The sequence below is a fragment of the Anomalospiza imberbis genome, chromosome Z (genome assembly GCF_031753505.1).
Source record: "Anomalospiza imberbis isolate Cuckoo-Finch-1a 21T00152 chromosome Z, ASM3175350v1, whole genome shotgun sequence".
Taxonomy (NCBI): Eukaryota; Metazoa; Chordata; class Aves; order Passeriformes; family Viduidae; genus Anomalospiza; species Anomalospiza imberbis.
Window position 1 is genome coordinate 34,681,128 of NC_089721.1, and position 25,923 is coordinate 34,707,050.

At 35.5% G+C, this 25,923-nt stretch overlaps 1 protein-coding gene and 1 long non-coding RNA gene across 3 annotated transcripts in view; one reads left to right on the forward strand and one right to left on the reverse strand.

The window, feature by feature from the left end:
- PTPRD (protein tyrosine phosphatase receptor type D) overlaps positions 1 to 25,923 on the forward strand; it is a 1,172,008-nt gene that overhangs the window by 1,058,605 nt on the left and 87,480 nt on the right. Inside the window, exons 24-29 of the mRNA XM_068176134.1 lie at positions 4,461 to 5,048; positions 5,472 to 5,572; positions 6,351 to 6,604; positions 11,151 to 11,241; positions 17,065 to 17,274; positions 20,534 to 20,694. Coding sequence (XP_068032235.1) covers positions 4,461 to 5,048; positions 5,472 to 5,572; positions 6,351 to 6,604; positions 11,151 to 11,241; positions 17,065 to 17,274; positions 20,534 to 20,694 — 1,405 coding nt within the window. The remainder of the gene's footprint in view (positions 1 to 4,460; positions 5,049 to 5,471; positions 5,573 to 6,350; positions 6,605 to 11,150; positions 11,242 to 17,064; positions 17,275 to 20,533; positions 20,695 to 25,923) is intronic.
- LOC137464692 (uncharacterized) lies at positions 1,899 to 4,576 on the reverse strand. 2 transcript variants are annotated; one of them, XR_010994362.1, is made up of 3 exons: positions 4,473 to 4,576; positions 3,087 to 3,201; positions 1,899 to 2,013 (listed from the first exon to the last, which is right to left on the reverse strand). It is a non-coding gene; the product is annotated as an uncharacterized lncRNA (long non-coding RNA). The 2 variants fall into 2 exon arrangements; XR_010994361.1 differs by having other exon boundaries at positions 1,919 to 2,013; positions 3,060 to 3,201.

The window sequence follows — 25,923 nt, forward strand, 5'->3', positions numbered from 1 at the left end:
TTATTAAAGCAGAGAATTGGAAAACAGAATGAAACTCCATCCTATGAAACCCTGAAGTCCATATTGATTCAGGGGTAATTTTAGGAGCAAATTGGGGCAGAATTCACCCTGCCACTGTGTTCATTCTGTGTTTGATCTAAGGTGTTATTAAAGGCTGGATATCTTGACTGCATAACCAATACAGCAGATAGCACAGATGGGATGAACTGAACTGCTTTTAGATGAGGAATGATTTTAAATTTTTTTTTAAATGTGTCACTGTGGCATAGCTTAACCAGTTGATGCCACCACAGGTTTCGTGTGATCCTTACCTACAGATGTTCACAATCTGTAGGTATTGTGTACATTTTGGGGGGTTTGTAGTGCAGCCATTAAGGATATTCTGTTACAATCACATATAGCACTATTACATGCTCTCTGAATAACAATGTATTGTTTATGCTAATAGATAAAATCCAAAAGGCATACATATTTGTATTTATAGTGATTGATTCGATTTTTCAAACAAACATTGAATGCAGAAAACATCTTATATTAATATCAAAACCACCTATATCCTTTTCTTTTTATATCCCTTGGAAAAATTCCAGTCTTGGTGGCTAGATGCGCAATGCTTCATTTCAGATCTTAGAATACATTCTAGTTATTACTCTTGGCTATTGCTGAAACTTAATTTCTAACTTCTTATCTTTCCTGAATTCTCGTATTCTGAGAACAAAAAGGTGATATCTATTTCTGGCAGGTATTGGAACTTGATTTAAGAAAAAAAGGCACTTGATCCATTACTCTTTTTTAAAGTTCAATTCCCAGTTTAAATAAACAGCTTTATATAAATTGTGATTTTATTAGATCCTAGACACAAATATAGGTGATGCAAATATGCTTGCAAAACTTAAAGTTTCACTGCATTTAGTCCTTATTGACTGTTCATGTCTCATTCTGTTAAGAACTGTGATGCTTCTACTTAAAAAAGACAGAAGAAATCCTATGTCCCATATAAACTTGATTGAAGAGCAATGGAGAATCAGAGGCATGTCTATAAATGTAACACATATTGCACTGTTCTTGTTGTTTGCATAAACCTGTGAATAAGAATGTTTGTTCAGCTAGTTACCATTCTGCGCCTTCATACATTCCAGACTGTATGAAATCTCTTCACTTTGTGTTACAGCTTGCTGTGTTTGGGCTGTTTTCATAAGAAAAAAATTTATGCAGATTTTTGAAAAATGACACATTGAATAGAGTCAGTACCAAGAGCTTCCTGCTCACTTTCTGTGAGAATGCATCACACAAAGGAAGGAACAATGCATTAACACCAAAGGGTTGTAGATCTGTAACACAGTCACCTATTCACTTTCAGTTTCAATTTGATTTTTTTTCCTAGAAAGGTGCTATTTGAATACTACAATTAAAAAAAAAAAGGATCTGACTTTCTAGTCTAACTTTTAAAGTTTAAATGAGATTGACTGAGATTATCCTGAAAAGATAGGAGAGGAGAACAGATGTTTGAACATTTACTAGAGAAGCTATCTGTAAGTTATTCAGATAATAAGTAACTGTTCAGCTGTCCAGTTAGTCATACAAAAGCATCATTTACCTTTTCAGGCAGGAAAGATTCACCAAACATACGTAAGCCTATAGCATGGTAACTCAGTTATTAGTAAAGTCACTGAACGCTGTTGATATTTTTATTCAAGAATGTGATTTTGTCTTATGTTCAGTTTCCTTTCCTCACTGTTGAAATCAGATGGAACAAAAATTGTTTCTGAACATTTCTAAATCAAAATATGTATTAAAATACTTGGGGCAGAAATTACAAAATGTATGATTAACAAGACCTTGATAAAAATGGAGACTTACTAGTCAGGGATATCATACAATTTTTTATGAAGATTTTAATGAGACCTTTATCTTCTGTGTCACAATAGTTGAAGAATCTCATAGAACAATAGCTTGTCCATTACTTGTCTTTTGCTTTCATACTGGACAGCACTCTTGAAATACAGATTTCAGCTTAAAAACAAAAGATTATATTAAGTCAGTGGTGTACTTTAAAGCCGCTAACAGAAAAAGGTTTCTTCAGGTAATTTCGCAAAGGTGGCCTACATGAAATTCTACTTGTGGTGGCAATCCATTGCAGCAGTAACATCTGTTGCAAAGGGGTGTGTGAAAGATGTCTTGCTATTTACTAATGGATTTCACTAGATCAGAGAATATATTTTATTTTATGGACCATTTCACTTCTTTTAGGCTCATGGAAAATTCAGATTATTATCAGAAATTTCTAGACAGAACTATTTGGTGACACAACTGTATATACAACTGGACAGAATCCTGTCATTTGTCCTAAAAGACTGTAATATTCATGAGTAAATCATACTGAAAGTAAATGTTAACTGACAGCTGTCTGGAAACAAAAAGAAATTTATCTTCTTTGCAACATTAGATAGGCTTTACAGTATTAAAAAAGGTGACAATTTTTTAAATTTACTGGTATTTCATGAATTTACATGGTATTTCATGGATTTACATGGTATTTCATTGGATAAGTAAACTTTAATAGCTCCCTGGTTCTGACCAAGAGCAAATATTAGTTTCTTCCTTTCTCTGTAGCTACCACAGAGGTTAAAATGTCATTCTAATTGTGAAGTCTGCCACAAGAACACACACAAAAAAAAAAAGCAATTTAGTACAAAAATAATTTAGTTACGCCTTCCAGTAATCTCTCTATTGAAAACTGAAGGGGTATTATTCTTTTTAGGTAAACTATTATTTTCTCTGCTACACTGGTGCCAGTAATAGTTAGAATACAGAGAAAAAATATGGCCTACAAAAGTCCTTCACAGACTTCGCTTTATTCCAAGTCTTTTAGTTATCAATGAGGAAAAGTCAGAACTAATCAGAGAGATATTCTTTACACAGCAGAAAATGTGGGAAAACACAATATTTCACAATAATGCTGCCAGGTGAACTCAACATTTAAATTTAAAGATATTTGGAAAATTTATATAAAACCTGCCTATAATTCTTACGAAATTAGAAGCAATGTCATGACTTACGACAGATGTAATGAGGATAGAGCTTACTAAAGGCAGAATTTTTTTCAAGGCATGCCATTCTTCCCTCCTTATTCCTAATTCTTTATGGAATGGTAGTTAGACCTTCTGACAGTAACAATTTGATTTGCTGGGTGCCTGAGAACTGAAGATAAGTAGTAAAATCTATTGAAGTGTCTAAATACAGGAACCAGAGCTCACAGTGCAGCAGTTACATTCAAATGAGATGGCTTTGAATGCAGATGAAACTAATTAGTCTTTGTTGAAGACCATGTTGTCATTGCAGTACTACTCCCGAAAGTATTCTGGTCTCTTGACCTGTACGGAATGAGCACCAAATGTCTAAATAGTTATGGATATGTTTCATTATTAAATAAATCACTGTAATAGACACACACTTTTTTGATATAGAGGTATTAATGAAAATATAAATGAAATGTTACAAATGGATATGAATAAATTGAAATGAATTAATCAATTAAATAAAAACAGTAAATGAGAATTCATATTGAGACTCTGAAAATGTACACTATATAAATTGTATAATGGCATTTCTGGCTTGATTAGGATTCATCTGGTCTGATTCAGTTCAATTCCTCCTCAATGTCCATACCACACTTGCAGTCTGAACTTCTGTAAAAGACAAATCACCAGTTGGGACCAATGGGTCCCAGTTAAGCTTGTGACTGTATGTAGTGTATAGGTTAAGAAAAGCTACCAATTTAGCCTTCTTCAAAAGAAATCCAGTCCCTGTGCACAAAAACCTTGCTGGAAAATATTAAATTCCAAACTGCACTACCTCACCACACTGGCGAAAAGAATGGAGACAGAAGTGATTTGTGCATGGAAACTACAATGACAGGGTTCTATCCTATGCAGTAATGATTTTTGAGGGCAAGGTTGTTCTGACTTCTACTACATTTTTACTAATAATGACAAAGTTATGTTAAACTTATCTAGAAACTTTTTATTTCTTCATTAATTATTTTCCCATTTACAGGAAATGTGCCTTGGATGAAAACTTATGACAGTACTTTTTTTTTTTTTTTTTTTTTTTTTTTGCAAACAAGGATTTGTGAGACAGGACCATTCATAAGACATTTGTTGGAAGTTTTACTTCTTGATTTGTGTTCCTAGATCCTGTGCCTCTGAATATGCTCTGTATTTAGAAATAATGGTAAGGGAAGAAGACAAAATCAGTAAATGTCTCTACTGTTGCAGTTCCTTATACTGTATTACTAAATAGTGCAGGGGCCAGGGACTGTTTCTTCATTAGGAAAGTAATATGTGGAACTAAGAGTGAGGAAAGAGAAAATATATCCCTACTGCTACTAAAACTAGCCTCAAGAATTGTACATGCAATTGTGTTTATATCTCTCCTCTTTAAATAACATTGTGCTACAGTTCCAGGCAAACCTTGGCTTGTGATTAGCCACACACAGATGAACACGGCTCTAATTCAGTGGCATCCTCCAGTGGAAACTTTTGGCCCGCTGCAGGGTTATCGCCTGAAGTTTGGTCGCAAAGACATGGATACATTAACGACCATGGAGTTCTCAGAGAAGGAAGATCACTTCACGGCCACAGACATTCACAAAGGAGCTTCTTATGTCTTCAGGCTCTCAGCTAGAAATAAAGTGGGCTTTGGGGAGGAGATGGTTAAAGAGATATCTGTTCCTGAAGAGGTACCCAGTGGATTTCCCCAAAATCTCCATTCGGAAAGCTCTACTTCTACATCAGTTCAATTAACTTGGCAGATGCCGCTCTTGGCAGAAAGAAATGGCATTATCACCAAATATACCATCTTGTACAGAGATATCAATGTTGCTTACCAGCCAGTTGAACTCCCTGTTGTTCCTCCTGATACCACTATGACACTTTCTGGCTTAAAACCAGATACCACTTATGATGTAAAAGTACGTGCCCACACAAGCAAAGGGCCTGGTCCATATAGTCCAACTGTCCAGTTCAGGACACTACCCGTGGATCAAGGTAGGATTTGTCTGCTTATGGCGTTGACCTTTAAAGGAGTATCGGTCTTTGGATATCAGTGTGTTTGAAGGTGTAAATAAAACTGACCAGCCCATTCATAAAAATATGTTCATCAAACACAAAAGGTAAAGTATATAAATCTTAATATGTTTTGGATGCTTTAGAATTCAGTTGTCTCTTGCCAAGCAAGTTCTGGCGTAACTTCTTCACAACATTTTCAGGTAAGGAAAATGTGTGTATTGAGTTGCACTAGATAAGAGTAAGAACAAGTTTAAATGTCATATTTAAATATGAACAAACAGGTAGGAAAATAGAATTCTTGTTGATTTTTGACATAAATGGAAAGCTCCCAAGTAGCAGTGGAAAAATGACAAGATCTAAGCTCCAAGATGTTGTTTATATACATTGTTTCTTTTTTTCCAGCAGTGTTTGCAAAAAATTTTCATGTTAAAGCAGTAATGAAGACTTCTGTTTTGCTGTCCTGGGAAATTCCAGAAAACTATAATTCAGCTTTGCCTTTCAAAGTAAGTTACTTTCCATTTTGACAAGAGAAAATAACAGAAACTAGACAATGTATTTACCTGATTAAGTAGGTTACTGATCATGAATCATGAATATGTATTGAGGATATCATTGTGTCTAAGATTGCTAATTTTTCATTCACCACAACAGTATGTTAAAGAAAACAGTGGAAGAAAACAATTTTTTTCTTCTTTTTTTTCTAGTCCTTTAAATTGAAAATGCAATTGAGTACCATTTTGGGTTTTGCCTCCTCAGTGTACAGCAGCATGTTTTTGATTTGCAATTCTTTTACTCCACTAGCTATAACTGTATCCAGATACAGAGACTCAGTGTAACATGCAGTCTTGCCTGGAATTTCTTCTGCTTCATTCTTAATCACTTGTGTCATCTCAGGCAAGTGAAGAACAGTATTTTAGGAATTAAATGGTACAAAAACCTTTCTAAATAAGGTGTGTGAATGAAAAAATCAAGATACTTTTAACAAGAGTACCTTGCTATAAATTCTGGGTTCAAGAAAAGCTGCTTACTTTGAAAAAGTGAAATTGGATTTCAAGAATGTTTACCTTGCTTTATATTAATGTAGTACTTTTTTATTTTACCCTGAAAGTGAGAAGTTTATTTTCAGTAGTGAATTCAGGACTGATTTACACCCTAAAATACCCAAATAAATTAAAATTTATTTATTATTTAAATTTATAGCTAGGTCGATTCCTGAATTCAGTGTGACAGCATCATTTTCCTTCTCCTAGTAACCAAAACTAATTTTGTGTATTAACTTAGATCCTTTATGATGATGGGAAAATGGAGGTTGATGGACGTGCTACTCAAAAGCTGATCACAAACTTGAAGCCAGAGACATCATATTCATTTGTCCTGACAAACAGAGGGAATAGTGCTGGGGGTCTTCAGCACAGAGTAACCGCAAAGACTGCCCCAGACGTGCTTCGCACAAAGCCAGTCTTCATTGGAAAGACCAACTTAGATGGCATGATAACTGTGGAACTTCCAGAAGTACCCTCAAATGAGAATATAAAGTGAGTGAATGAATGACATACCATTGTTTTTAACTCCAGAGAGATGATCATTCTAACTCTTGATGGTGGATCACGGCTTTATTCTTCATAAAGAATTATAAAGTACAGAGACTACAGTACTCTGCAGTAATATTTGACCTAATATCGGTGTAATATTTGATGTAGTAAACTGGTAGGTGCTGCTGACTCTCTCAAGGGACAAGAGGCCTTACAGAGGGATATAGATAGAGTGGAACACTGGGCAGTCATGAGTGGCATGAAAATAAAGAACAAATGTCATTTTCTTCTGTAAAGGTCCTTGAGTACATTCAACAGGGGGCAACAAAGCTGATGGAATGACTGAAAAAAATGTCCTGTAAGGAGCTGCTATGGGCCTTGAGCTTGTCTAGTTTGGAGAAAAGGAGGCTAAGGGCTGACCTCCTTGCTCTCTGCAGCTTCCTGAGGAGGGGAAGTGAAGAGGGGGCTGCTGATCTCTTCTTACTGAGATCCATTTATAGAACATGAGGCAACAGCTCAGAGCTGCATCAGGGTAGGTTCAGATGTATTAGGAAGCATTTGTTTACTATGGATGTTTTTCAAACTGGAAGAGGCTTCCTAGTCAGGCAGTTAATGTCCTAAGAATGTCAGTGTTTAACAGGTATTTGGATGATGCCTTTAATTTGTTTTAACTTTTGGTCAGCCCTGAAGTGGTGAGGTAATGGGAATAGATGATCTCTGTATGTCAGTTCCAACTAGAACTCTTAAGTTTGTCACACAGCCAAGTATGTAAGATTTGTATGGAGACTGATTGCCCTTTAGTTTGCAGATTTTTTTCAGAGTAATTTTGTGTTTCATCATGGACTGCAAAATGAGGGATGCAGAAAACCAGTTATATTTTCAACAATATATCATCTCAAAAAGAATGGATAACTCATCAATGCAAAAGTACACTGCTGTAGCTCCTTGAAGTACTCAGACTAAGTCACTCAAGAATTATGTTGAGTTTTAAAGAATTGGTACTGCTTTAAATGAATTCAGATTAATTATTTCTGATAGTTTTTATCGGGATAAAAATACCTTGTCCTCTCCACTGGTCTCAGAAAGAAAACAAGAGATTTTGCTAAAAAAATTGGAAGTTTCCCAGAGGTTACATAGATTTTGGAACGGAACAGGTGGTGTGGAAATTTAAACAGGAACAGGACTAAAGACCTGAGAGCACATGGTCATAGAAAGGTTAGACAATAAAGGTTTGCCAGGAAAACATGAAGCATGGTACAATCAGTAAGTGTTATTGCTCTGCTTATAGTGATTCCTGTTGATCTGCAAGGTTCCCATATGTAATGTAAAGGAAATGGGGAGGAAAATTAGCCAGTCACTAAGTGATGGGGATTCAACTTGTCCTCTCCCTGCTGGATTTTTTACAGCTATCTAGAGAGCTGCCCCCTTTTTAATTACTGACTGAAGATTTTCAGCCAGGTACGGTCAAGAAATATATGACTTTGAAACATTAAAAGAATGAAAAACTGAAAAATGTAGTCACTATCATTAGATTGAGTAAGATGTGGTCAGTAACAAATGCAGGTAAGGAACACTGAGGATGGAATGAGTCAAAAAAGATTTATGAGGCAGAGCATTCACAGAGAGAAAAATGTGCAGGATAGCTGATCAAACAGCAGCAGAAGATAGCGCTGGAATAAAAGGCAATTCCCTTCTTTTTATATAGTGTAAAAAAGTTAAAGAGGCTAAGTGACATCAGAAAAGGTACATTAAATCTATAGGGTCCAACTGCCAATTTTGCAAATTATGTATCTCCTATTTGTGCATCTGTTTTCTAAGAAGATTTGATCAGGCTTTATGAAGTAAAACACAGGCTTGACCCTTGGAGCAGGCATACCAAAGCAAGTACATACTGAATAGAAAACCTGACCTGATGCTTGCATCAATAAAATAAGTAAAGTTATTCTGCATTAGTCTTTATATGGGAAGAACAGTTTCATGTATTAGTCATGTTGACATTTTTAGTCATGCTACTCTTCTGTTGATACATTATATGCTCAGAATTGTCCCTGGCTTACAATGAAGTACAGAGAATTTTTCAATACTAATTACACAGAAAGTGAAACAGGTAATAGATTGCTCTAATGAAGTATAGGTATTGAGATTGAGGGTAATGTTATAAAAGCCTTTGTAATATTTGTAATTAAAGAAGGTGGTATTTGTCAATGTTTGATGATGATACAGCATAGAAATTGCTGCAGAGCTCACCTTATGATTAGTAAAATAATCTCTTTTGCTTATCTCAATGGAGCAAGTTCTTCAATTTTCTTTCTTTTAGTATTTTAGGCTATTTGCAAAACAATTTTTATGTGTAAAGGATAGTTCATGTTCCTCTGAATCTCTTACATCTTTGAAAAGTCTTAAGTAAAAGCAGAGGTTTGTGGAAGACTTTGGCCTCTCAAATACTCAGTAGATAAAATAATATCCAAATAAACCCTTTATTTCTCACCCCCCCAAAAAAAAAACTCCAACCCTAAAACAAACAAACAAATAATGAAGTGAACTATAAAACGTTCACAGTTTTTCAGGAGATGCTACATCTTGCACAATTAGGTAAAAATCACAGAACTTTGTTGTCCTTCACAATTTGCAGCATTGCATATTGGTGTGAAAATTTTCATTTTTCTACTTATTATTGATCTACTAATTCTTTCAGTTTAAAAATGTGCTGAAAGTCTTAGATTTTTAAAGTTATGAGAGGGAGACTTTTCATGAGGGAAATGCAAAAGAGTATGAAAGTTACAATTATGTGCTGGATGTTCCTTGATTGAAAATAAAAATGTATGAACACTCTGTTAGCTTAAAAAATAAAAAGATGAAGAAAAAGAAAAGAAAAGGATAAGTATGTGTCTTTGATGTTTGAAAGACATAAAGGAGCAAGTTCTTATTTCTTTTTGTCTTGATCTTAGACATTTGTTAAAGAAAGGGTATGCTACTCAGTGTTTACTAGGATTTGCTATTCAAAGTATTTTAATAGACCAATGCAGGTTTAAAACCTGGGCTTAACCAGCCTTAGAGTTTTTAATCTTTTCAAAAGATGATTTATAATATTGTTACTATAAGAATGCATGCCACAGATGTTTTTTGAAATAATGGAATACAACAAGTGGACACTAGTTAAAAATATGTGGGCAACACTGCTTTCCAGTGCTCCTGTTGGAGCTTAGAATTTCCACAGAAAATTTCTTCAAATTTCTTAACACAAATATTAATGAATAAACGTACTTTCTACAGGAGCTGAAAATCTAAAGTTTTGTTGCATTTCTTTTATGGGAAAGAGCTCTAAATAGGAAGAGATTATTAAAATGGATCAATGGCTTGCACTGGTATTGTAAAGAAGGTAGTTTAGAGTTGGCTTAGACTGAGATGGTTTAGCCCATATTAAGGCAGCTCCTTTTCTGTAGACTCTGTTAATTACTTAAGATTTTCAGCTGCATTTCATGAGTAAAATTAATAGTTTTGCAGAAGGTTGAATGGGTTGTAAAAACAAAGCAGACTGGAAGAGGAGATGGCCCATGAGACACTAATATTATCTTCCATAATGAGACCAGAAACAAGTTAATAAGCTTTTGTTACTGAAACAAAGTAAATGTTTCTTTCCCTCTCCCCTGATATGGAGAGTGCATGACTTTTTGACAAGTGTGTTTATCAAGAAGATGTATATTATACTACCCTGCATGTCCTGCTGCTGTAATTCCATGGCTTCTTCCCTCACACTAATGTGAAGTTATGGACCTGCCTGACACATATCCAGGCTTTGTGAAGTAAGCAGTGAAAGTACCAGATCTCCATCACACTAGAAAATATAATTTCCTCGCTTTCATGGGTGGGGAGGAAGAAAATATTATTAGGGAAATATTATTATGAAAACTGATATATGTAATTTGTAAATCCTAGCTATAAAGAGAGTATATATCAAGCTCTCTTACCTATGACTGTGAACAAGATACTTACGTAGACAGAGGTAATAGCATTTAATTGTCAAAAGGAAAGAGAGTATTGGTGCATTGTATGTCCTGTTGGCTTTCTTTTCACTTTATTATGCTATTGGCATTAAAAAATATATTTTTTAAACCTACTGTTCTGATTATACATTAAAGTGGGGGAAGATAGGTTGGCAATTAAGATTTAAATATATGGTAATATATTTCAGTTTAGGGCTTTGAGGGTTTTTTTTCAGTGTGATGGTGGCAGGGCATACCTATGGTTCTTGTATTTCATGTTAGCATTTTAGTACTTTGTAATTAAAGTGTTTTATAAATATTTGTATGTTTGCACAAAAAGGCAGGTAAGTGGTGCTATTTGTTTGTTAAATGCTTTACAATTGATGTTATTTCAAGAGTGTGGACGTTTACAGCTATTTTTGGAAGGCTGCAGTGACATATTAATGTGCTGAAGTTTATTCTTAACACACCACTTCTTTCTTAAGTTCCTCTAAACAGACCCGCCCCATCTATTTATCTGTTACTTTTCATTCAACTTCTCTTTTGTCCAACTTTGTCATTTACAGAGGCTATTACATAGTTATTGTGCCTTTGAAGAGGTCTCGTGGAAAGTTTATCAAACCATGGGAGAGTCCAGATGAAATGGAATTAGATGAGGTACTGTATACGGTTTGGGTTTTTTTTTTTTCTTCTCCTTTATTAAAGAAGCAGTCTTTCTACTTTTAGGTAATTAATTCACCAGTTTTAAAAGTTTTGTCAGGATACTTCATATTTATATTTGTATTAGCCTGTGGAGATCCAAAACAAAAATTCATATTCATATACTTAAATGAGAACACAGTAAAGCCATTAAGTTGCAAAAAAGAGCACAATGTGTCTTATATTTGTTGACACTAATATTTTTTTTTCCTGTTGTAAAGAGTGATGCAAAAGTGCAGGAGGTGAAATGACTTGTCAGCAAAAGCTTAATCACCAACAATATGAGCTGTAATAAAGGTCTGGTTCATTAGAGGGGTGTTTACTAAGTCTGTAACAAATGCTAAATTGCAATTTGCACTGCAGTTTAACATTTGACCTTCTGGTAGTGTTTTTACCTGATTGTCATATACTGTAATACTTCTGGTGAGACATAGCCTCCATTCCACCAACAGTTTGTGGTCAGAAGTAAATCCATGAACAAGGAAGGAAAGAGCAACATTGTGTCATCATTTGAAACTATAAATGACATTATTCAAAGGGGTAGAATTACTTTCCTTTTAGAAATAAGCCCAAAAATGCTAGAATTCAATTCAGTATGTTATTGATATAGTAATAATTCCAGGAAATACAATATTCACCCCTATTTTCTGTTTTACTGAATGACAATATAGCTCATGCAAACTTGCCCTTCTTCTTTCAATCTGTAAATCTGTAGTAATGCTAATGTTTGTGATTTTAAAACTGTTTCAAGGGCCCCATATGAGAGACTTTTATAAAAAACAGGTGGTAGTGTTACTATTTTTCTCATTGTATCTGGTCAAGATTTTAGACAACATTCAAATGCTGTGGTACTTTGCATGTGTAATAGGTCTGCAATTCAAGACCAGAATCAGGGTTTTTTTTACTCCTGATATGGTGTCCTTTTGACTACATCTATTTGTTTTTCTATTTCCTCTTGGTGGATTCAAGAGATTTATGTTACAGAGATAACCTCACCATATGCTTCCCCATAACAAAGTTACTGGGAAGTGTTGATCACCTGTAAGCAAGAATAAAGGTTCTTTTTCTCTCCTGCCATTGACAAAATGGATATAAATTTCAAATTTTTCACCAAAATATAGGGAAAATAAAGATCTTCACCAAACTAACAGTTGTAAAAAGCATTCAAAATATAAACAGAATTATTTCTGTCCTTGTCACAACAACAGGCAAATCCTTAATCAGAATATTAAAAGCAACTGTTAGAGGAAGGCATGATGATTAACTGATTCAACCCTATGCTTCTTCTTGACCAGTTTCATTTATGTGATCATCTCTCTTCATTCAATTGCAGCAATGGCTTGCTTTGATCTATTAAATGCCATCAGCTCATGATCATTGTCATAGGTGATATCAAGTACAATTAAACAGTAAAACTTTGACAGCCACATCCATACAGTAATGGAAACTGAATGAGTATTAACACCCTCTTGTAACATCCAAAGACTGTAGTCACATTTAGCAGCATTAATAGATTAAAGGATAGGTGCCAGATGACATTGAACTTTTTGGCAATAAAATTCTATGGTTCCTGCTGATTCTCATAACAAAGGGTCATTTTAATCATCCTGCAAGTTGAGTTGCCTTAGTCTGTATAACAGATTGATAAAGAACATTTATTAATTCAGAAATATTTGTGTCAGCATGGGTTGTTTCCCACTTCTACTGATATAATTGAGACCACATTGTAGAATTAATGATGGAAGAAATAAGATAACGCATTGACTGGAAAATGAAGTTATTTCTGATAAAGAACTAAACCCCTTGATCTATCTTTTGCAATTGCCGCCAATAATATGGCAGGAGCTGAGCAGGGAAAAACATTAAAAGCAGGCAGCAACTGCATAGCATGCTAACTCGTTCAGGTTCTATTACTTAGAAGACTGGTTTGCTTCCAGCTTTGGAAAGTCTACATGTTATTAACTGTGCTACTCCTGACAAGTTTGTGAACACATAAGTACCTTTGGAAAAAAATAATAACAACAACACCAACACACCCCCACACAAAAAAACCCAAACCAAAACCAATCCAAAACAAAAAAAAAAAAGAAACAAAAAAGCCCCAAAACCAAAAAACACCCCCAAAACAAACAAACAACTACCAAAAAACAAATAAACAACCCCAACAAATAAAAAAATCCCAAACAAAATTGCGCCACCACCCCCCCAAAAAGCCATTACTCTCTGAGCAAATAGTTCGGATAATCAAGTGAGGATACTTATATGTATTTATATTTTTAGTATGATCTCAGATAGGTGTCTGGTATCAGAAATGGTTGGGCAATAGATATTTCAAAGAACTGTGTTCCAAATACTTTGCTTAGATTGTCAGAAGGAAAGTGTTTGCTAATAACACAGCTCTTGAGTATAACTCCATTACATAATTGAGCAGTCCAAAAAGACTCTTCAACCTTATTGTAGTTACCTAATCTTCGAATCTAAGATAGTTTTAAAAGAGCAGATAATGAACTAGATGTTTGGTATCTGAAAAAAAAAAATAGAGATACAGTCCTTTTTTACTAACTCAAAATTTCTTTTTTTTTAATATTATGAGGTTTAATGACTTTAAATAGACACATCATGGAAATAAATGAAACAGAAAAAATATTATGATTTGCAGTAAGTATTACCTAGTAGGATTACTTTAGATCTGTAAGCAGTAAAGCCTAAAAAAAGGTTGCCATGTTAAATCTTAAATGAATTCAATAATTTTATTGAAATGTATATATAGAGTACAATAGGAGATAGATGAACAGGGAATGATATTTGGCAACAACCCAAACTCCATATGAAATATTAATGAGGCTGGAGGTTCACCTGAGGTCTACTCAGTCATGTGTAATCAATGTTACAGACAAAGTTTTTATCTCCACACAAACACACCTAAGTTAACTGGCCTTAGGTGATGTATAACCAGTTCTGAAAAGTTTAACTAATTTTATTTGACTCAGGCTAACTTTTAGCATTCACAGCCAAAACTCAGTTTCTGATCACTCTAATACTGTACTTCAGCATTGCATTTTCTTCCAATATATGTGTTTTCTGTTAATATTTCAAAGACAAGAAATAATCAAGACTTTTCTTTGCCTCACAATCTAATTTTGATTGCAGTACTCCTACTGTACTTTGACATATTTTATGAGTTATTTATAATCTAAATTGTAAATACCATGTAATGTGGAAACATATGATAAAGAATAAATAATTTAATTGACATACAACTTTAATTCCAGTGGAAGTGGTACATGGAAGTGTCAGTTACCTTTGGGGATGGCACAAGCTGTCTACCTCTACTAGTGATGTTGTGTTTGTGGCTCCTGACTTTACAGGAGTAGCATGCACTGTTACTACCCAATACTTAGCTTCATGTTTTGGCAGACTTCCAGACAGCCATTGCTCAGCATTCTGCATAGCCATTGTTATAAAATGTGGCATCATACAAGGTTTTCATAGTGCTTCCCTCAGCAGATCCTATAAGGGCTGATCTAACCTGGAACAAACTTTGACTATTCTCTGCCTCATGTTCTGCATTTAGTAACTCTTCCCAGGGCATAGGAAGCTACCAACAGATGTGAGAGTCACCTTCAATAAAGTAACTAAATAGAAATCTCTTCAGTATTACGATTCTCTGCTGCCCTCATTTTTATACGATGCAAATAGACTCTAGCTGCTCATTAAACTGTTTAGGAAGAATGAAAGAGAAATATGGACTGCTGATTGGAATAGTGTCCTTGAGTAATGAATAATGATTTCTAGTCTCAAATTATGGCCAGTTCATTTTTTGCTCAGGGGATCCATTGCACTGTACCAGCTTTTGTGTCATGGCATTGAAATTGATAGAGGTAAATGGATGTAAAATCTCTGCAACAGGGCACAGACACAGCATTAGAGCTGGAAAGCAGTTGACTGCATATATGTTTGAAGATACAACATCCAAATGCCCTCAGTGTTAAGGAAGCCTGGATTCAAGTGGCGCAACTTGCTTTCATATGTATCTCTAACTTTAAATTTAGTCAGTAAGAAGGGGTACCAAATTATTCAGTATTAAAAGCTCCTTTCTGAGTAGCAGAGTGAATATTAGGTTGCTTTACATGCATTGTGATTGTTAATTGTGCAAAATACAAGATCCTATGAGGGGAAGACAAAAAGATGTGCTCACTAAGCTGAGGCCTAAATCAAGAGGGCATTTAATATGGTGAAGGGCCTTGAGGGGAAGCCATATGTGGAGTGGCTGACATTACTGACTTGCTCAGCCTGGAGGAGACTGAGGAGAGACCTCGTTGCAGTTACAACTTTTTCATGAGGGGAGGTGGAGGGGCAGGCAATGATTTCTTCAGTCAGTGGTGACCAGGGACAGGACGCGAAGGAATGGTCTTAAGTTCTGTTAGGGAAAGTTTAGGATGGATTTTAGGAAAAGAATCTTCATCCAGAGGGTGTTTGAGTACCAGAACAGGATCTCCAGGGAAGTGGTCACAGCACCAGCATGACAGAGATCATGTGTTTCCAGGCACATGGAATGACTCTTGGGATTGTCCTGTGCAGGGCCAGGACATGGACTCTCTCATCCTTGAGGGTCTCTTGCAACTCGGCATATTCTGTGATTCCATGATTCTATGGAGAGCTTCCCTGACTAAACATGTACTTTGAAATTAACATATATAGTTAAGATCGGATTTTAGTATCTTTTTTTTTAATCTCCTTCTCACTCCAGAGACTTGCTTCCTCCTTCTAGAAATGAATTTTATGCTAATCTACTGTATTAGAAGTGTTAGTGTGCTAACACTAGAAAAGACCAAACAACTACTTAGAAAAATTTGTGATTTAACTATAAGACTACAGGACATTGTATAAGTTTCATAAGCAAAAAACAAGGGAACCACAAAGAGACCTTAGAAGTCATAATTTATCACACAGGAGAAGTTCAGACTCCTTGTAATCAAATCAGACTAATTTTTATGGGATGCCATTATATGTAAAGCAAAAAAAGGTATTGAAGAAGCATTTGATTTAATAAGCAATTAATCAATAGATTATACTAGCTGAGCTTAAGTTCTTTTATTAGTAAGTGTATCTTGAGCCTAGCATCTGATCGCATCACAGATGTACTGATGTAAATTTTAGCTTTATTTATCAGAAGTGATTCAGTCACCGTTCCTGGAGGTATTTAAAAAGATGTGTAGTTTAGGTGATTAGGGACATGGTTTAATGGTGGACATGGCAGCGTTAGGTTAATGGCTGGAATCACTCTTAGAGGTCCTTTCCAACATACTTGATTTTATGATTCTATTCTATTACTCAATTAATACAGAAATAGATAGATAGATAGATAGATGATATAAAAATAGATTTTTTAATAGCGAGAAAATATGTAATATGTCATGTGTATTTATATGTCTTCAGAGAAAATATATTGTTTTCTTATCCTCCCTCTCCCAACCTCCTCCCTTGGACACAACAGTATCTAAAAGTTGTTTTATGTTTGTAGTCTGGGCACTGCAATTGCCTCCTAGTATCTTATCCTAACAAGAATGACAAGAATTTGGAAGATTTTGCAATTTATTTAGTGATACTGATATGTCCCATGAAATGTAGATAAATTGTTTTTTGTAGTTCCTGGTCATGCATTAAATTTTCTCATTACACTGTCAATAAGTTACGTTAAAATTGTTTACAATTATCTTTCTGTTCATGTTTGCTCTCTCTCTCTCCCCCTCCTTTCTTTTCCCTCCCTTCATTTTAAAGCTGCTTAAGGAGATAGCTAGGAAACGCAGAAGCATTCGTCTTGGGAGGGAAATTGAATTAAAGCCATATATTGCAGCTCACTTTGAAGTTCTTCCTACGGAATTCACATTGGGGGATAAGAAGCATTATGGTGGATTTGAGAATAAGCAACTACAGAGTGGTCAAGAATATGTCTTCTTTGTGTTGGCTGTAATGGAGCACTCAGAATCTGTAAGTTAGTTAATGTTTTTCAATATCAAAATTACCTTGCACAATTATAAAAACATTTTTTCAATGCTTATTCCACTTCCCTAAAGCTTTTTTTTTAATGTTAGCTGTCAGAGCATTTTTAAAGTGAGTGTTTCCTTACTCAGTGCCCATTAATTCCTTGAACTCTTCTATTCTATTTGCACCTTTGTGTATTACTTCAGTGTATAACTGAAACCTAAGAGTCACCTTTTATTAGCTGTGTCATGATCCTTGAAAAATTACATTGTGTATTATTTTTGACCATGGATGCAGCTTTTGAGACATTAAATTTACAGCAGCATCTTTATGTATTTAAAAGAATTTAAAAGCTGTCTTTTGATGCTACTGTTGAAAAACGCTCTAGGATATACAGGGTTCTTGGAAAGATCCATTGAACTAGAGACATGCACAGCTACCCTCTTTAGTTACAGTCATTCCATAACAATTTTATCAGTAAATTTTTAGAAAGTTAGAAAATAATTCAATAATAAAGAAAATTCCTGAGGTGAACTAAATAATGAGCTGTCATTTCTCTTTACATAATTCATTTTGTAGTCATATCCCTTTATGCGTGAATTAACCTAATGCATGTAATGTATTAAAAAAGAAAAAAAAAAGACAGATGTAAGACTTTTGAAAGATGCAATACACATTAGCATTTTTACATACAGTGTGTAATAGAGTATGTTTCTAATTCATGTCTAAATCTGCAGGTACATTTTTAGGTTCAGTCACTTGAAACTCCAACACAAATACTCTGAATTCTAGTCAAATGCTCGCAGTGCATAACACTGCAATTGCTTTCTTGGTGTCAATGGAATGTGCCTACTTAAGCACGATGAGGAGGTAGTTCCACTTTGAATACTTTTAGACGTGTAGCTTCATTTGAAAATAAAGTGCCTTCTGCAAGCTCTAACATAAATCAGAAGTTCTCTTTTCAGTTTTTGACATGGGTTGCCTAGACAGATAATTCTGAAGGTGTTGAATCAGAAAGGTTCAGATTAGAGAAGGTAGACAGCTTTTTATAATAAAGAGGCCATAAATCTGTATATCATAAATCACCTATACTAAAATGGATCTTCTCAATATAAAGTGCAGTTTCTTGTGGTTTTTGTATTAATTAAGGTATAAATGACCTAAATGTATTGCTTTGTTAGAAATCAGGATGAAAAAGCAGGAACAAATAGGTTTGTAAACTGATGCATATCGCAAAATGTATATAGGGTCCGACTCTTGGAAGACTTCAAAAGGCATTAATGAACTTAGGCTATCAATAAGACATTTCAGCATGCCATCTGAAACATTTATGTGATTGAGTAGCATTGAGGTAGTCACAGACTGTGAAGAATTTTTTAAGGGTGTGTGAGATTCAGCTTTCAATGACTTTCAATGCTCCAGTGTTTCAGCTCCCAGCATATATAGCTGATTTTCTTCTAGGACTACAGGTTCTACTGATATAACTTGCAAGGGATGTTTTTCTTGATGTTCAGACGTTGCATTTTACAAAAGGTTTCTTATTCAGAGAGCACAAAATTTCTCTCTTGATTGGTAGAGTAGAGAACTTGAATTAAAAGAGGTCGTGGGAAGGTCTGAATTTGTTTAACTTAGTAAAATGGGAGCTGGAGAGCTATGATTAAAATCTATAAATATGTTAAGAATTTCATCAAGAGGAAGAAAAAAAAAAGTAAAATTTTAAAATAATAAATGAGTTTAAATTTTTCATTAATACAGGATGGTTTAAAATTGAAAGTGAAATCCTATTTATTGAAGAAAAGGTAGTAAGTGTTTATACTGTTACTCTCAATATCCCTCTATATCTTTTTCCAGGCATTTTTGTTGCCCACTCCAAAGCAAGAGGAGAAATACAAAGAGTTTCTTCTTGTAGCAGTTAACCTTTTTTTATTTCTTGAGAGGACTAAACCTGGGGGAAAAAATATCAGTCTACTTGGGTGGTTCAGGAATGGAATTTTAAGTTTCCCCAATTTCCAGACAATGATCATAGACTTGAAACAAAGGGAGGTTTTGGTGGCAGATGCCAGGTGTAGTAAAATGCTATAATATAACTGGAGATTAGTGCCTCAGTTTTGCCAGTCCTAATCCTGTCTCAAATCCAGACACTGTCATAGCCCAGAGCTCAAAACATGGCCAAATGAAGTGTAAAAAACCATGTCTCCTTTGATAACACTTCTCCTGGCTTAGGGCATCTTTCAAAATACAGTGCAAACATAAATGGAAGCTAATCTCTTCTCCCAGTTATCTTATTCTGTTTTAGCTGACATTTCTGATCTACTACTGAATCAAGTTTTTAAGTCTTTTCAAGATCTGTAGTTCAAAGCCTAGTTTAGTGCTGATGAAGACACACTAGCACAAACAAGAAATATGTACAAACAGTTTTGCACTTCTGACTTTACTATAACTCAGAATTCTTAAAATGATCCAGTTTTAGCAGGCTGACTCTTCAGCCTCTCTAATCTGTAACTTTAATTCTGCACTCAGCCACAGATGAAACATCTCAGGTCAGACAAGAATAAAAAAAATTCTCTTACCACAGATTTTATCCTAGGCCAGCTGGCTTTACATCATCTAGTAAGCCAAAGATTTTCAACAACCTCTGTTGGTTCATAATTCTAGTTTCATCCTTATGAAAGACTGAGTGTTTAACTTCCATTCATATTCTATGATGAATTCTTCCATTTTTCAGTCTTAAATTCAAGTTTTCTCCACCTTGTGTAGGTATATTCTGTCAGACAGTTTTTGACTGGTCAAAATGCACAATACTATTGTTACAAGACCCTTTTCAAGGAATCTCTTACATTCAGTCCCCTTAATTTTTATCTATACCAGTCTTGTTATGTCACAAGTACCCTTTCATATTGTGCAGGAGGAAAGCGTTAAGCTTGTATGAAACTAAAACAAAACCCAGAAATTGGTAACTGGTGGGCTATTCTCAGTGTCCTATTCATGTTTTCATTCTCTGCTTAGGTTGCAAAGTGTTCTGCAAGGACTGTGCTGCATGATTTGTATGCAGTTCATTGCTAATATGTGGAACACAAAATAAAGATGATAATAACAACACAATGTTCAATTTGCAAGTTTGTGTATTGCCTTCAAGAAAAATTGCATTGTCAGTTTGCTGTGTTAATTGCATCATTACCTTCTATACATTTATTTTAGATGTGGGATAGCTAACATTTTAATGCATTGCTTCATGATTAAGTAAGAACTATTTTTATTTCTACAGACCATGTATGCAACAAGCCCATATTCAGATCCTGTTGTGTCAATGGATCTTGATCCCCAGCCAATTACAGATGAGGAAGAAGGCTTGATTTGGGTTGTTGGACCAGTTCTTGCAGTGGTGTTTATCATCTGTATTGTTATTGCTATACTTCTTTATAAAAAGTAGGTTTAACTTTTCATTTTCTTGCAAGGTATGTCATTTCCCCTCTATATTGGTCACTTCATAATACTGTTCCACACTGTATTTTTGTTCTACAATATTTCTTTTATTGCTTTGGAACATTTTGAAATTTATCAATGGATTCTAGACTGCTGCAGAAATTTTTGACTGAAAGTTTCCAATAATTACAGGTATGTGAGTACATTTTTCTGCGGATTACACTCTATTAACTCTATTGCATTCAAATGCTTTTACCACTTTGCATACATTTGTATGCGAAGAAAGTAAGTATGTGCTTCCACATAAATATGTATGGAATTTGCACATTTGACTTTTTAGAAGTTGTTTATAGATGTATAATAGCAATGCATTAGGTGTTACATTCAGCTTGTTGCTAAATGTGATTTTCATCTTCACTCAAGTAATTTGAATTTCAGCTTTTGACAGTTGGCCTCAATTTGGCAATGTATTATACGAATTTGGAGCTCTAAACTGAAAGATTAAAGAGACATCAAATAGCTGGTTCCTACTAATCTTGCAATAAGATCAAATTTCACTCATTCTTTTTTCACTCTCTATGACACAGATTTAGTTTTGCTATTAAACAAAGGACTTCCCTCTGCCTTAAAAAATACTGAGTGAAAACTGTGTGTGATGCCATAATTTATGTGTAGCAGCCTTTTACAGTGTAAATGAGTTAATACGGGTCAATATACTAAATCAAAACCAAAGAATAAAACTTTAAAACTTTTATATTTAATTCCTAATACATTTTTGAAATATATTGCTAAAGTAGATTTGAGAAATATTACAAAGATGCTGCCAGTTTCTGGGGAGGGGGCACGCTAGGAATAATTTTATAAAATGAAGTATGTCTTCTAAAACTAATGGCTATGATGGTATTACATGCGTATAAATATTTCAATCCGAGCCTGTATGCTCTTCCTACCTTCAGTGTCTCCAGTCAAATACCTCTTAAGTTTCATGAAGAGAGCTCTCTTCAGGTTTTGGAAAGAATTCTCTGTTGGGCAGTAAATAACCACTCCAGAGTTAACTTCACCTTTAGATTCCAAATAGAGATACATTTATGGAATGGTTTCAGGGCTAGAATCATTCAGCATCTGTTGCTTGCAGATACCACATCTCCTCAACATTTCTGGTAGTTCACAGTGTCTCAGTCAATCAAATTAGTTGCCAACTCCATTTCTGTCCATCACTTCAAAAACTGGTCTTTGGAAATGTGCTAAAAGTGAAAAATCCGTTTCTTCTAATTATTTGAAAAGTATATCTTCTCCCATACTACAAAAGAAATCCAAACAATAGTATATTAAGCAGATGTGAACCTGCTTCTAGAGTTATTGATTACATTTATGGAACCAAAATAGCAATCTTCTAATCTATTACCAAAAAAAAAAAGGGGAATATTCCACATATAAGCAGGTAAAATTTGCTAATCAGTAGTATGAAGAGATTGTCATTTGCTGAGAATGGGGGACATTTTTTCCATCTGCTATTTACTACTTGTACTAGAACTGTTTGGGCAACTGTCCGTATGTATTTATTTATTTTTCTATTTCAGGTTTTTAATTTGTTAAACTGCACTGATTTGGCAAATTACCTCAGAGAAATTATGACTGCAGTTTTAGCAGTCTGTGATCCTCTATGAGCTTTTATTTCTATAAAAAGGTAGTATATAATTGGATATCTTTCCAAGAGTAGGCAACCTGACTGCAAGCTTACTGCTAGATTTTGATAGATTTGCTGACTGTAGAAGAGCAATGACAAGACAGTTGGGATATTTAACATATTGCTTCAAGAAAACAGTGAAGCTTAATTTGTGAGTTAAATAGACTTAATGTGGCTACAAGAGTTAGATGGGAAAAAATTAAAGAAACAGGCAAACACGTAATTTTTGTGGATACAGAAAATTTTACAAGTATATTTCTAGGATATATTGTGCTATAACTGCAACAAGTATGATAGTGAGAAAAGAAAATTAAGGTAGATGGCATAAATCTAGTTATGAATATATATGCAAAAAATATTAGAGAGGATTTTGTTAAAGAATGTGCAGTGCAAAGAGGATGACCAGTAAATGACTGTGACTTCTGAAGTGCAAAGAGTAGTAACTCAAATAAAGGTCAACTATGCTTAATTCCCTCTGTCCATAGAAACCTTTTTGTACAGACTTGGACCACTAAGCTCTTGATTTACAATACTACTTATACATTTTAATTACAATTACAGAGAAATTACGACTGCAGTTTCCAAAAGAATAATTTTATGGGGAGAAGTCTTCCCCTTCTTTAAAATGGACATTATTAGATAGTGTGGATAAGTTTCATGGGTTGGTTTGAAGTATATTTAACTGTTCCAAAGACAAGGAATGCATGTTTGAACTCTATAATATTTGTTGCTAAGCTGTAAAAGAGTTATTTCCTCTGCATTTACTTTTCCTAAAATCTGAAAGCAAAGATATTTCATGAATAGGTTTTTGGATCATATATTGGAATATAGCCAAAAGGTCATTGCAGCTTAGTAAATAACAGTAATAGATGAGAATAATACTGAAAATACCTTTTCTTATTGTTGGGCATACTATCGGTATAATAGCCAATACAGACGAGGCCAGTTAGTATCCTGTGTGCAGAAGAACTCACAGATTCACAGAATCAAAAGGACATACCTCTGGAGTGTGTCTCACCTGCAGCAGTTTGCTCAGAGGCAAAGTTTTGTACAGCTAAGAAAGGAAATTCAATGACCTTTCTGGGCAACTTGTTTTCATATTCAAATATCCTCACATTAAAAACTATTTTTCCTGAGTTGCACTTGACTGTGTCTTGGGAAATGGAACTGACTTCAGTGTTCAGTGTTCTCTGTCCTTGCAGCAGTGAAACCACCCTGCAGTCATAGTAAATGGAGACACCTATTTTGTAGTAGATCTTTCCATCTACTAAACTTTATATAAACAATAAAATCAAGAGATACAAATAAATTAGGTAAATCTTGCTTCCTTTTTGGCCATTTTCTTGTTGACAAGAAAATAAATCTTTTCTTTGTTTGAACATGGAGTGTCTTATTCAGCACAGTAAGATTTGTATCCAAAATCTCAAACAAAAGCAAACCTGGATAGATAGATGGTGTAAGTCCTAGAGGAAGGGCCTAACCATTAGGACGTCTGCTTGAGTCACAGTTTACATATATTTTATGTGTATGATACATGTTCAGTTACATAGGATTGTGTTGATTACAAACTTAGTGAATGTTAAAGAGCTCTAGAAATTGTGAGGTGTTTTTTCAGAAATGGACAAACTAGAGGGAAAAGTGATTGTCCCCATGATGCACCCTGTCATCTCATTCGCAGGTTTTGGGTGGTGGTTTTTTTTTTGGTTTTTTTTTTGTTTTGGTTTTTTTTTTTTTTTGTTTTTTGTTTTTGTTTTTGTTTTTTTTTTTAATTAATTTATGTGGATATTTCTTGTAATTTTTAAGAAATCACAGATTCCCAAACTTCAGTTTTCCACTGATGAAGAGCAAAAGGTTCCTCATTGTAGATCTTTCAATTTCTAAGGAAGAGAAGTTAAAGCCATCTTGATAGACTTTGTATTGTTTGCTTTTATAAAGTGCAGCTTTTTTATTTGATTCAGAAGACTGTAGCCTAAACTTAAATCTTTTAAATATAGTAGCTCCCGCACTCTGAATCATAGCATCGTAGATTAGTTAGGGTTGGAAGGGACCTTTAAAGGTCATCTAGTCCAACCCCCTGTGATAAGCAGGGACATTTTCAGCTAGTTCAAGTTTCTCAGAGCCCCATCCGCAGGCCTTTAAAGTATCCAGGGATAGGGCATCCACCACATCTCTGGGGAATCTAATTAAATAGTGCTTCATAGCCTTCATCATAAAAAATTTCTTTCTTTTGGCTAGTCTGAATCTACCCTCTTTCACTATAAAACCATTACCCCTTGTCCTGTCATTATGGGCTCTACTATCAAAGCCTGTCCCCATCTTTCTTATAAGTTCCTTTAAGTACCAGAAGGATGCAAGAGAATCTTCCAAAGCCTTCTGTTGTCCAGGCTGAGCAGTCCCAGTTCTCTCAGCCTTTCTTGTTCAATCTCCCAGTCATTTTTGTGACCCTTTTCTGGATCTACTCCAAGAGATCCACGTCTTTTTTGCACTCATCGCGGCGGCTCTCGGTGTTTTCCCGGTTCCCAGGCAGCTCCGGCACCTAGAGTAGTGCCGCTTCCCTCCGGGATCCGGGATCACCACATGTTTCCGGGCTCGGCTCCGTGCCGCAGTCCGGGCGGGGGTGCCAGCGGATTCTCGCCACTGCGAGCGAGAGACACCAGTAAAGAGTGAAGGAACGTCCACCTTTCCCATCCATGCAAGGCTGAAAGTCCTTTATTGCTGCGGGGAGCTGTGCCGAGGCGCCGCGACCCGCTCCCAGCTTGCACGTGAGGAAACATGGCGTTGGGCACTCCAAGGCACGGGATTATATCGGGGAGAGAGCGAGGAGAGCAGGGGCCCTCCCTCCCAATGGGGGCAGGCGCCGTGGCGATGACGTGGACCATGGGACCCAACGGGGACGGGACCAGGGTGGACCCTGGGCTCTGGGGCGGACGGGGGATAGGAATTCGGAGTGAGGGGCACTGAACCCTCCGGGCAGGACGGGGAGTGGTCACAGGAGTGGCTCTAACAGCCAGGGACCCGGAGTGAACAGCCGCGGGGAGGGGGGGAAGGAGAACAGACACGGGGGGTGAGCGGGGGTACACAGAACACGGCTAGCTAACAGATCAGAACCCCTAACCTAAACCCCAGACTGCGATGCAACACTGATGACCCCAATGCTGGATGCAGCACTCCAGGTGAGGTCTCATCAATGTGGAGTAAAGGGACAGAGTCACCTCTTTGAACTGCTGGTCCCCTGCTGAATCTTGAGCTATAAGAAGAAATAAGCTTCTAAGAGAAAAAAACCCAGATGTTGAAAAAAAATTCTAAAAAGCACAGAAATGCAAAACAGAAAAATAGGAAATCTTAAGTGATGGTGAAGAATTTTAAATACTTTCTCTTAATGTGTGTAATCTGGTCATTGCAGATTAAAAGCTATTAAAATATTTGTAGAACCCTCTGTTTACTATAAACAACACATAGAAAGATAAACACTGTAGTTATAGTGTATGCGTATAATAGAACACATTGGTGAGAGATAATAAATAATTTTTCGTGTTTACCTAAAC